Source organism: Takifugu flavidus, chromosome 16 (genome assembly GCF_003711565.1).
Source record: "Takifugu flavidus isolate HTHZ2018 chromosome 16, ASM371156v2, whole genome shotgun sequence".
Taxonomy (NCBI): Eukaryota; Metazoa; Chordata; class Actinopteri; order Tetraodontiformes; family Tetraodontidae; genus Takifugu; species Takifugu flavidus.
The window spans coordinates 8,767,916-8,778,249 of record NC_079535.1 but is presented as its reverse complement, the minus strand read 5'-3'; the positions used below and the strand labels follow the sequence as shown (position 1 = coordinate 8,778,249).

General features: G+C 42.4%; 2 protein-coding genes across 6 annotated transcripts; both read left to right on the top strand.

Annotated features, from left to right (window-relative positions):
• Positions 1-1,301: 1,301 nt before the first annotated feature.
• fam161b (FAM161 centrosomal protein B) lies at positions 1,302-5,217 on the top strand. 3 transcript variants are annotated; one of them, XM_057059219.1, is made up of 9 exons: positions 1,302-1,464; positions 2,089-2,317; positions 2,430-2,854; positions 2,950-3,224; positions 3,893-4,011; positions 4,114-4,269; positions 4,386-4,485; positions 4,566-4,723; positions 4,958-5,217. In XM_057059219.1, exons 2-9 carry the CDS (start codon positions 2,106-2,108, stop codon positions 5,037-5,039), a joined length of 1,527 nt encoding a protein of 508 aa, XP_056915199.1. In that variant the 5' UTR covers positions 1,302-1,464; positions 2,089-2,105; the 3' UTR covers positions 5,040-5,217. The 3 variants fall into 3 exon arrangements, with proteins under 3 accessions (XP_056915199.1, XP_056915201.1, XP_056915200.1); XM_057059221.1 differs by having other exon boundaries at positions 1,303-1,464; positions 2,144-2,282; positions 2,368-2,854; XM_057059220.1 differs by having other exon boundaries at positions 1,303-1,464; positions 2,953-3,224.
• A 133-nt stretch (positions 5,218-5,350) lies between these two features.
• On the top strand, positions 5,351-9,936 carry ngb (neuroglobin). Of its 3 annotated transcripts, none has more exons than XM_057059240.1 (5): positions 5,351-7,128; positions 7,356-7,465; positions 7,832-7,940; positions 8,008-8,127; positions 8,240-9,936. In XM_057059240.1, the coding sequence occupies exons 2-5, from the start codon at positions 7,368-7,370 to the stop codon at positions 8,390-8,392; spliced, it is 480 nt and encodes a 159-aa protein (XP_056915220.1). In that variant the 5' UTR covers positions 5,351-7,128; positions 7,356-7,367; the 3' UTR covers positions 8,393-9,936. The 3 variants fall into 3 exon arrangements, with proteins under 3 accessions (XP_056915220.1, XP_056915219.1, XP_056915221.1); XM_057059239.1 differs by having other exon boundaries at positions 7,310-7,465; XM_057059241.1 differs by having other exon boundaries at positions 5,351-7,231; positions 7,310-7,465.
• Positions 9,937-10,334: the final 398 nt, after the last annotated feature.

Here is a 10,334-nt window from a genome sequence, read left to right as displayed (position 1 = left end):
CTTATCCAATCAGAGAGGAAGTCCGACAGGGAAAACCTTCCTGCTTTTGTCCACAACCATGTATTTCTTGTTGTAACGTTCTCCAGTGAAACTCTTAATTACTTTATCTTTCTCACATTGTCTTGTCTATCTCAATCAATTATCGCAAATACTGTAAAAATAACTAAGGATTTAAACGTTTACCCCGATAATTGTAGTTTCAGTACATTAAACTGCTTATAAACCACTAAGGGGCAGTAGTTACACTTTGAGTGGTGTTTTGTATTTTTGTTTTCAAGGTGTAGGAGACTTTTACTGCTATTTTACAATTAAGTGTTAAATATAAATTCGGTGCCCGATCTGTACCCGGAACAAAATGTCGTTTATGCGCATGCGCTGACATGGACGCGCCCATGCGTGAATGTTTTCCCCCACAATTACTGTCAAAGCATGATGTAAAAAGACATCATTTTGAAAAAGACCTACATTTGAATGTGATATGTATTTTTGCTGTTATGCCACAGTTAGAGTACTGATCCTTAATTACTAATATGTAAATTAATATAAAATGGGAATAAGGTATTTCTCAATACTGCTATAATACCTGACATATTAATGTTTGTGTATGTTACTCTTGCCATGCAAACACGTCAGTAAAGCATGCGTCTTTTCCTCTACTTATATTTTTAGACTGAATATATTTCGTTTTTTCGTTATTGTATACTTGAAAAAGTTTTTTAAAGAATGTATGTGAAAGTGCATTTAAATATCAAATAGTAGACAGGATTGTCAGACATAGAGCATTACATTTGTACTATAGTAATAAAATAATTATAATTAGGTTAAAAATTTGATATCCAACATGCCCAACGTCATGTAAAGTTAGGCTCAAACAACTTTGATCTTTTTAAGGTCAGAGGATCTTTGATTCCAAGCAACATACCGATATCACTGGCGTTAAAAGAAATACAAAATAGGAGGTAAGATATTGAAAACAAAAGAAACCGGTATTTGTGTGCCATTTTTCAACCATCAGCTCTGAAGGCAAGAATCAGGCCTTACATTTTCACCCAGACCTATTTGTTTGCCTCTATGGCAATCCTGGCAAATTGTGATGTTCCAAATTGTACCATTGATTTCCAAAAATAAAATCCAGAGTGGAAAAATAAGCCAGCGCATAATTTTCATCAGCGGGAACTATAGTCGTGCCTTTTATACACAGCTGGCGACAGAGGGAAAAGAACCCATTTTGATGGGCGCATGCGCAGCAGCGATATGAAACCGACTTCCGGGTACCGATCGGGCAGTGACGACCGTTCCTGCTTTTGTCCACAGACGGTGCTGATGCTGCCGAAACAGAGACAAACCAACTATAGTTGCGTCACGAAAGAGAAACTAACGTCAGATTAAACCGGACCTGCAGTGAATGGAAAGATAACTTTGCAGAGACGCGTCGACACAGTGCCAAAACTCATCTTTGACCAGGTAGTCAGTTTATACCACTTCTCATGTTATTGATTTATTTTCTGACTTCAGTCCTGGCCGTAAAAAAACGAGAACAGGTATACAATAGTCAGTTTATAAAAATATATAAATGTAAACATAGAAAATGGAACATATATGTTTGTTTATTCAGAAATTGTCATTTACTACTCAGTTGACAACTGCGAAGAGCTCGTTGCTATGGTGACATGTTACACAAGAGAAGACGGAGTTCGATGTTTGTTGTTGTTGATCATTTTAAACTAATTTGAAATGGCAGAAAATTATGAAAATTGAAAAGCTAGCAAAGGACTGTAGTCATTTTGTCTTAAATGGCTACATTTTGATAATTTTATAATGCTGACGACATAATTGTTAGATTTAGGATTGTTACTTTAGAACTATGCTCACCTTGTTTTAAGATACAATAACTGATTAATTTACAGGGGAAAATGTATAGATTAGTATGAAATAATTCTGATATTTGATTAAACTATTTTGCAAAAAGGAAAAGTGTATTATTTTTATCAATTTTTTGATTTTTTTATAATTATCATGTTGGAACTGTAATTGAACACAAATCAAATCATGGCATTCAGTTAACTTGTCTTAGCAGCTGAATTTTAGTTTCAGGTCAGCGTAATATGTCAGCGTCGGAGATTTTATTGGAAGATGGACTCAGTTTCCAGGCCACGCTCCAGCAGGACCTGGTGGAGACCCTCAAACAGGAGCTGCTGGAGACAGAGAAGAGTGTTCTGAAACACAACGAGGAGCTGGACAAGAGGATTCAACAAAATGCTCTGCTGTGGCCGCAACAAGGAGTGAGTCGTAAAACTGCAAAGGATCCAAAGGACAAGTAGGTTTTCATTGATGCGTTTTATCTTTTCATTTGGTCGACTGTTTCAGAAGGAAACAGCAGGAAAGCTACCCTTTCAGTAGTTTTGACCTATGAAACTGCCCCATCATAGGCCATCAGACAATTTCAAGTCAGTTTCTCCAGCGTGGAAATCCTGTCCATCAAAGAAGACCTCACAGCCTTGTAGCAGGACTCAACAGTGTGAGCAACTACCTTCATGTACACAGCTGATGAAAGAGCGGGAAGATGAGGTTGAGTGTCAGAAGCAGTTCTGGGCTCATCCCGTTCCCAGCCACGTTCATCAGCCCCGCTATCATAAGATGATGGCACAAAGGGAGAAGGAGAGGAAGCACGACATTGAGCAGAGGAAGCAATTCCTGCTTTCCATTCAGAAACCTTTTAAATTCCAGGAGAGGGAAAAGGATAAAAGTAAAATGTTGTCAACTATAAATCAAGTTCCACATGATGGCGTAAACAAGCCTGGTAGTGTTACCAAACCTCCGAAAGAGGTTCTGGACTCTTCTTCCAAAGTAAAAGGTGAGTTTTCCTCTATGCTGGAACACTAAATAGCAGACTTTTTTTTCCTTTACAATCTTTTTTGTCTCCCTTTTACCCTTTCAATTTCAATTCAGCAGCAACAACCAAGAGTTCTTCTTTGTCTTGTGGTCCAAAACTTCATACTGCTGAGCGCTCCAGGAAGGAGAAGTTGGAGTCGCTTTATGATACACCTAGCTTCAAGCCCCAAATCAATCAGCAGGTCCCTGATTTCAACAAGCTGCACAAAATCCTGCAGAAGGAATATTTACGAAGACCACAAAGCGCAGATGGGACGAAATGTCAACCTTTTTATCTACGGACATCAGATCTGCCTGCAAGAAAACACAACATCAGCCTTGAAAACTCAGAGGTTTGTAATAGGTCATTCTTGGATGTGAAAAGTGCAGAATAATCCGATTTACCAATGTCTTCTGCAGCTTGACATGAACAGGATATCAATACGTCAGATCCTCAGATGGCTCCTTGATGTAGCTTTAGAGGATGTTTTTGCTTGATGATGATCTAAATCCTCACTCACAAAAAAGCCCACACCTTTATGACCACACCTACATGATGTACAATAATGGACGATACAAACCGCCCTTTATGTTTTTTGTATTACAGTCTTTTAATCTTTAAAAATCGGGCATTTAGCATGCAACAGTGGCAAGGAAAAAACCTTTTTGACAGGAAGAAACCTTGAGCAGGACCAGGCTCATATGGGGGTAAAGAAGGAGCAGAATAGACACAAACATCACTTGTGATTAATCCGATCAGACAGGGAGCTGAAAGACAAATTAAAACATGTACTGTGCATTTTTCATTAAAAAGGTAATGTTAATGTTTACTAGGTTGCCAATGCTTGTGTCCCTGATATGGAGAAAGCAGCAGGTAACACATAGAGAGCTGGCTTATGGTTACATTTGGTGCCTATCGCTATCCTAAAAAACTAGTTCCTTCACTGTTCCTCATCCCATGCTGTTATTTATGATAGAACTCTGTAAAAACCTGTCTGCTGAAGAAACCTTTTTACTTTAGGTACCAAAAACAGTTCATCTCAGTAGAGCCACATCGCTTGGTGCCTTAACCTCACTGTCTACAGCCACTCTCCCAATATTCACCACAGATGCTGTAAAGAAACGCAACATGGCCATAAGGTGAAATAAATTCTTAATTATTAATAACATATATTGTTATTTCTCCTGTCATTCAACATGGAGCATATCATGAATTGTTTCTTCTTTTTTTTTTTAAATCAGACAGTCAATGGAGATGAGGGATAAAAAGAATCGGGAAAGTGCCGACTGGTTGAGAACCTTCAACAGGAGGTCCCAGGCTCTGAAGTGGAGCAGCGCGCTCCATGCAAAGCTGCCGGACCAAAAAGACGTGCACAAGGAGAAGCTGCAGCAGCATAGGTCAGTGCTGGTCAGCAAAGCTGTTCATTTGACAGTTTCACAACCTTTGAATGTCACATCACAACAACCACACGGCTGCCACAGAAGCTCAAACTATAATCTTCTCCTCTACAAAGGCTCACTGACCAACAAAAAATGAGAGAATACGCAAGAGAGTTACGGGATATGAGGGATAGAGTTCGTGAACGGCCTTATTTGTTTGAGCAGGTGAAACAGGTAAGTGGGACAACAGAATGACTGCTTCGCTCCGCAGGTGGCGAGATCCTCGAGAATCATCTTTTTTTTTTTGTCTTCAGAAAAACGCGAGGGCTCAGGCAGAGCAGGTGTTCAGGAACAAACTGAAGAAAAACGGAATAACCGAGCGCTTTATTCAACAGCACGGAGGAGGAAATGAAGAGTCCTCCTCTTCCAGATCGTACGATAACACACATGAGAGCGACTCTGGCTCCAGCAGGTATGCAAAATGAGAATTTTTAGTCATGTTCTTCATGTAATGCCACAGACTCCGGGAAAATTATGAATAGCACTGGTGATAGAGAGCCAAGGACTTTATGTGGTTTGGTCATATTACATTACATAATTTTCTGAGCTTACGCCGCAGTCTTCAGTGAAGACAAATGCTGCAGCCAACTCAAAGTAAGATGTAATTACACTTTAGCCATTTCCTAACCCGAAATGTCTGATTTAGGGAAGAAAATGTAGACGACTGGGAGAAAATTGAAGATGTGAAAGAGAGGAGCGTGAAGTCCAAAGGGGAAGAACTTCAGTGATCAAAACATTTCAGGCAGCGCGGCGGCTTTTTGTGGCAACAACACGGTTCTAAAAAGTGATTCATGTCACTCTGACTGCCCGCAGCAAATGTTTGATAGTTTAAGATGTACAGCTGTAAATTGTGGGAACCCAAAGTTAGGGATTACAACCGAAATAAAATATAATTTGGTATAATTACATGCTTGTAAGTGATTAATATTTAGATGCTCTTTGGCTTTAACATACGTAGATACATGCACACATGTACACAAATCCCCAACCATAACCAGAACATTCACCAACTCAACCTCATATCTTATCTTTAACTTAACTCTTTTAACTTGTGTCCCACAATGTGGTTCTAAAATGACACAGGGGAGGCAACATATGGGTCCCATGAAGACAGCTGGTGCCCAGAGTGTGTGTGAAATCCACAAGTTAGCATACCACACATGTTGAAAACCAAGTACACACACATTCGCCCACAGGCGTATATATATTTTTGACTTTTCAATGGTGATATTTTATTTGGCTCTCATTTGGGTTGTGTTTTCTTTATGATGCAAATGCATATATTGACAGGTTTTGTAAGGACGCTAAACGTCTGACACAAGGTGTTTATAGATGTTTAGATTAAAGCCTTCAGTCGTTCCTGTAGCCGCACAGCCACCCAAATAAACAGCCAAGGGAGACCAGTTTGGGGTGCGCTCTAAGCCCTCGGACCCACATCAAATGCCTCCTCTTGTGCTTACACAGCTGACTGCCTGGAATTTTGGAGATAATTTTAACATACATGGAAATGTCTGCATATGTATCCAGTCATTATGGAATCTTAGTTGTAAAAGTACAAATAGATTTTTTTTCCCTGCTGACCACAACATCACGTGTTGAAAGCACAACATATCAGTGTAGTGAAGTAATGAAGGAATCAGTCTTCTATGGCCAGGCTGCCGTGCACATGTTGGGGTGTTAAAGGGGCTGTATGAATAATTCAGGATAACTGCCAACAAATATCAGACAAAAAAGTTCTGGATGCGTTCCTTCAAAACACACTTGCTTCTTTCAAATCTCGACAACGCATCACCAAGCTTCAAGGGCTCCATCCTGTCAGGTTGTCATGGGAACCATGTATCCCTCTCCGATGTGCCTCGTTGCCCCTCAGGAGAGTGTTGTGCACCTCTGATCCCCGCTTGCACAGCTGAAAACAAAACCAATCTCTCCGAAGCGGTTAGATAATATCCGACCGAGAGCCGTGGGGCTGTGAAAAATGCTCGAGGGCAGCAACTAAACAAACTACCGACTGCGAATGTTTACAGAAGCTGAAAAGGGGGATAAACACGTCTCATTTAGATTAATGAGCGGCTGTGCACCCAAACATTATACATCCTGCTGTTTGAGGAGTGGCCCTGCTCTGCTCATGAACAATATCATTTAACCAAGGTAACACACGCTCCTGGCTGTTGTTGTGTCAGCTCCTGAAAAAGACCCAATTGCAATTTACTGAGCGAACGTGTGGCTCAGACGTGCTGGAAGCCGCTCATCCCTAATCTGACTTTTGAATTCCACTTCGCACCTCAGTTTTTCATCTTCCGGATGTCAAACTCCTGCTTGAACTTTGTGCAACGCTTATGCTGCATTCACTGGTTGATTCATCAAAGTCTCCCTTTCTTTAAATCCTCTCCATTACAATGTAAATCTGCATGCGACCAGGTGTTGTTTTGGTCGAGTGCGGATTACCCCGCGCGCTTTCGCTTCATCTCTGCACGCTTTAGTCGTCGGTTCACCTGCAGGAGGAGCTCTGGCATGCGGCAGCTTCTCCACGGCAGAAGGAGAGAGATCCCTCTTTTTCTCCTTCAGTGACACGGATAATATCCCCAGCGCTGGAGAGAGAGCATATCAAGAGGCGAGCGTGAAGGGGAGAGAGAGATAGCAGCCAGTGTGACAGATAAAAGCGTGGCACAACTTGTCTGCCTGACTGCACCGTGGGCCGGGGAAAGAGACGACAAGTGCAGCAGAGTTTGAGGCAAGGCTGCTGCCTGCACGCACAAACTCACCCTCACACACTCAGACCACCCTTTTCCAGAAGAACTTCACAGAGGAGAGTGACAGGTACAGTTTATTCGTGTCCCTCTAGCTGGGGAATACGTTCCCCGTCGCTCATTCTCAAGCAATATCGGTGAATGTGCTGCTCAGCGTGATGTCTGTGCTGCAGGTGGGCTGAGGGGGAAGTTGGATGTGTTGATTTGCTGATGTTACGGCTTTCCTCATCCTGAGCCTTCTCGTCCTGCAGAGGAGTCGTGTGCTTCCCTCGTAGAAGACGTTTTCTTGTGTCGCAGGCAGGGGAAAAGATGGAGAAGCTGTCAAGCAAAGACAAGGAGCTGATACGAGGCAGCTGGGACAGCCTGGGCAAGAACAAAGTTCCCCATGGCGTCATCATGTTTTCCAGGTAATGTTTTACGTTAGCACTCCAAATCAAGTGAATTACACATACAATAGTCAAGCGTCGATACAAAATCTCTATCACGGCCACAAATAATACGGTTTGTTTTGAAAACGGTGGCGTTAGATTTCCGATCAGGTGTGTAGCGAGAAGGTCGATCCGTCCCTGCTCGGTTCCACCACGCAGGGACCGGAGGCTTGACTTGTTGCCTGGCGACAGACTGCAATAATCTTCAATTTACTTTAAAAACAGCTGCCACTATGGCACAGAGAGATGCGTTGATCATTTACAGATTGAGTTTGTGTGTGGTTGTTCAGCAGCACGTGCTGTGTGTATACATCTGTGGAACAGTGTGGTTTTTGTCTGTGGCAGGCTGTTTGAGCTGGACCCTGAGCTCCTCAGCCTTTTCCACTACACTACAAACTGTGGCTCCACACAAGACTGCCTCTCTAGCCCGGAGTTCCTGGAACATGTGACCAAGGTGAGCTCCGCCGAGGCTGCAGTTACACCATTCGCAATCTGTGCTGAGCATCGATCCGTGATTCCAGGTGATGCTTGTGATCGATGCTGCGGTCAGCCACCTGGACGACCTTCACTCCCTGGAGGACTTTTTGCTCAACCTGGGGCGAAAGCATCAGGCAGTGGGAGTCAACCCGCAGTCGTTTGCCGTATGAGCCACATATTGCACCTTGTCAGACATTTACACATATTCTTTTTTATATAAATAAGAAAAAAACACTGTTTTATCCCTGTGTGCTTGTTTGTTTTGGGCTTCTTTAGACTGTGGGTGAGTCCCTTCTCTACATGCTGCAGTGTAGTCTGGGCCAGGCCTACACAGCATCCCTGCGGCAAGCCTGGCTCAACATGTACAGCGTTGTGGTAGCAGCCATGAGCCGAGGGTGGGCCAAAAACGGCGAGGACAAGGCTGACTGAAGCACGCGGCGGGCGCTGGCGAGCAGATGCTGACGAGCCGCGCAGCGTGGTTTCCAATGAAACGCTGTACATTTGCTCTGTGAGTGGGGTCACATAGTGTAGCAAATGTCTGGTGTGGTTACACTTTACAGTCGAGCTGAGCAGATGTCTTTTGATTGCCGTGGATATTTAGCGACCGAGCCGCGCCGCTGCTAGAGCCCCGAGGGTGTCTGTGTAATCCGAGCACCTCACAATGGTAAAAATATAATCGAGTGTCTTTGTAAATAACACATGTGATAAATCTACTCAGATGATGCCAGTGAGTGTAGTGTCTTTGAGTTGCACAATTGTGAAACACTAGATATTTAAGCATCACACACTACTCAGACTGTGATAGTTGTTGTGGGCAGCGTTGGCAGCTGTTCCGAGACAGAGCTGCGTGATTTTACCAAGGGAAATCCTCTCAGCTTAGTGACGATCATTACTGTGTTTTTCTACTTTCTGTGTCTGTTTAGTGTTCACCCTGCCGGGGACAACATAAACTATCTATATAAAACTATAGCTTTCCTCATCTATGACTGTTAAGGCGTCCACATGCACCTTAGTCTAGGGTGTGTGATGCTCTCCTCACCACAGGTTGTGATTAATCAACAGACTTCAGTTGACTGTTATATGTTAAACTAAAAGACTGTTATGTGACCTTAAGGATTTGAAAAAAACAAAACAAATAGGGCAATCTAAGGAATTGTAACTTCCTCATCTTATTTCGTCTTGTGGCCGTACACCCATTACCTCAGCTTTAGAGGTCATTCCGGAAAACAGTCCTTATTTTATTAAAACAAAGTGTATAATACTGTCTAAGATGCGCGTGTTACTATTATTACCAACATAATACTGTTTGGAAAGTCCTCAGCTGTTCTTCATGGTCATCATGCCAAGTAACTTAGCAACAGTGCACCGAGTGTTAGGTAATAACAACATACAACTGTAAACCCAAGCTGCTGATACAGTATGTGGTTATTATCGCTTTAGTCTCAGTTTACTTTTATAAAGTCTTATTTTTCTATTTGTGTGGTTCGTTTTTTTTTATTCAAATGTGATCTTTTATTTACTGGAGTAATAGGAATACCTTTGTAATTGTGCTGAAATGATGTTTAAATCAAGTTTTTATGGATCTCTTTTATCCTGGTGTTTACTCTGTATGAGCCCACAGGTCTGATGTTTATTAGCTGTGCAGGTGGTGTGTTTGTGGTGTTTCTTCTAATGGTACACAGCCAGTTGCGGGTTCGGATCCTTTGGAGTTTTTTTTTGGTTCTGTTTTTTTAAAAAAATCAGGCACACCTGAAAAATGGTGTGTCAACATGCAGCTCTGTACATATTGGGTATGTCACTGTCTACCTCATCATTTTCCGCTGCTAGCACACAGCCAAGACTTCACTTAGTTATCCTTCAACCAAAAATGCACATTCTCGTTGTATAGTACGATCACGCCCTCTGTCTCTGCCCTGTCGGAGAAACTGTGTTGTTTGCTCACTTGAGATGAAATAAAGTTATCTTATACTGGATGTTTGGCTGCTAAATGAGGTCATTGTGCTTCCTCTCGCTCTCAGATCGTTGGTTACAACAAATCAATCGCACGGTGTTGGCTTTTCTTCCCGCTGACAGCCCGTGCGCTTGCGTTATGTAAGATCTGAGCACTTAATGGCTCATCGCTCTTGGCTCCAGAGATGAGGGCGACTTCTGGCACATCGGCCCACGTACTCATGCAGTTGCACAACATCGCAGCAAGACTGCTTATTTGTCAAGCATAATTTTAATAGAAAAAAAAGATTGAGCACAGAATAGATTGATTCAATTTCAAAGAAAGGATTAAATCCTCCCGGATGTCTGCAGCTGGAGAAGATGGAGGCTCCAATGAGCGATCAGAATACTCGGAAACCATTTTACTCAAATGCGCCATTTA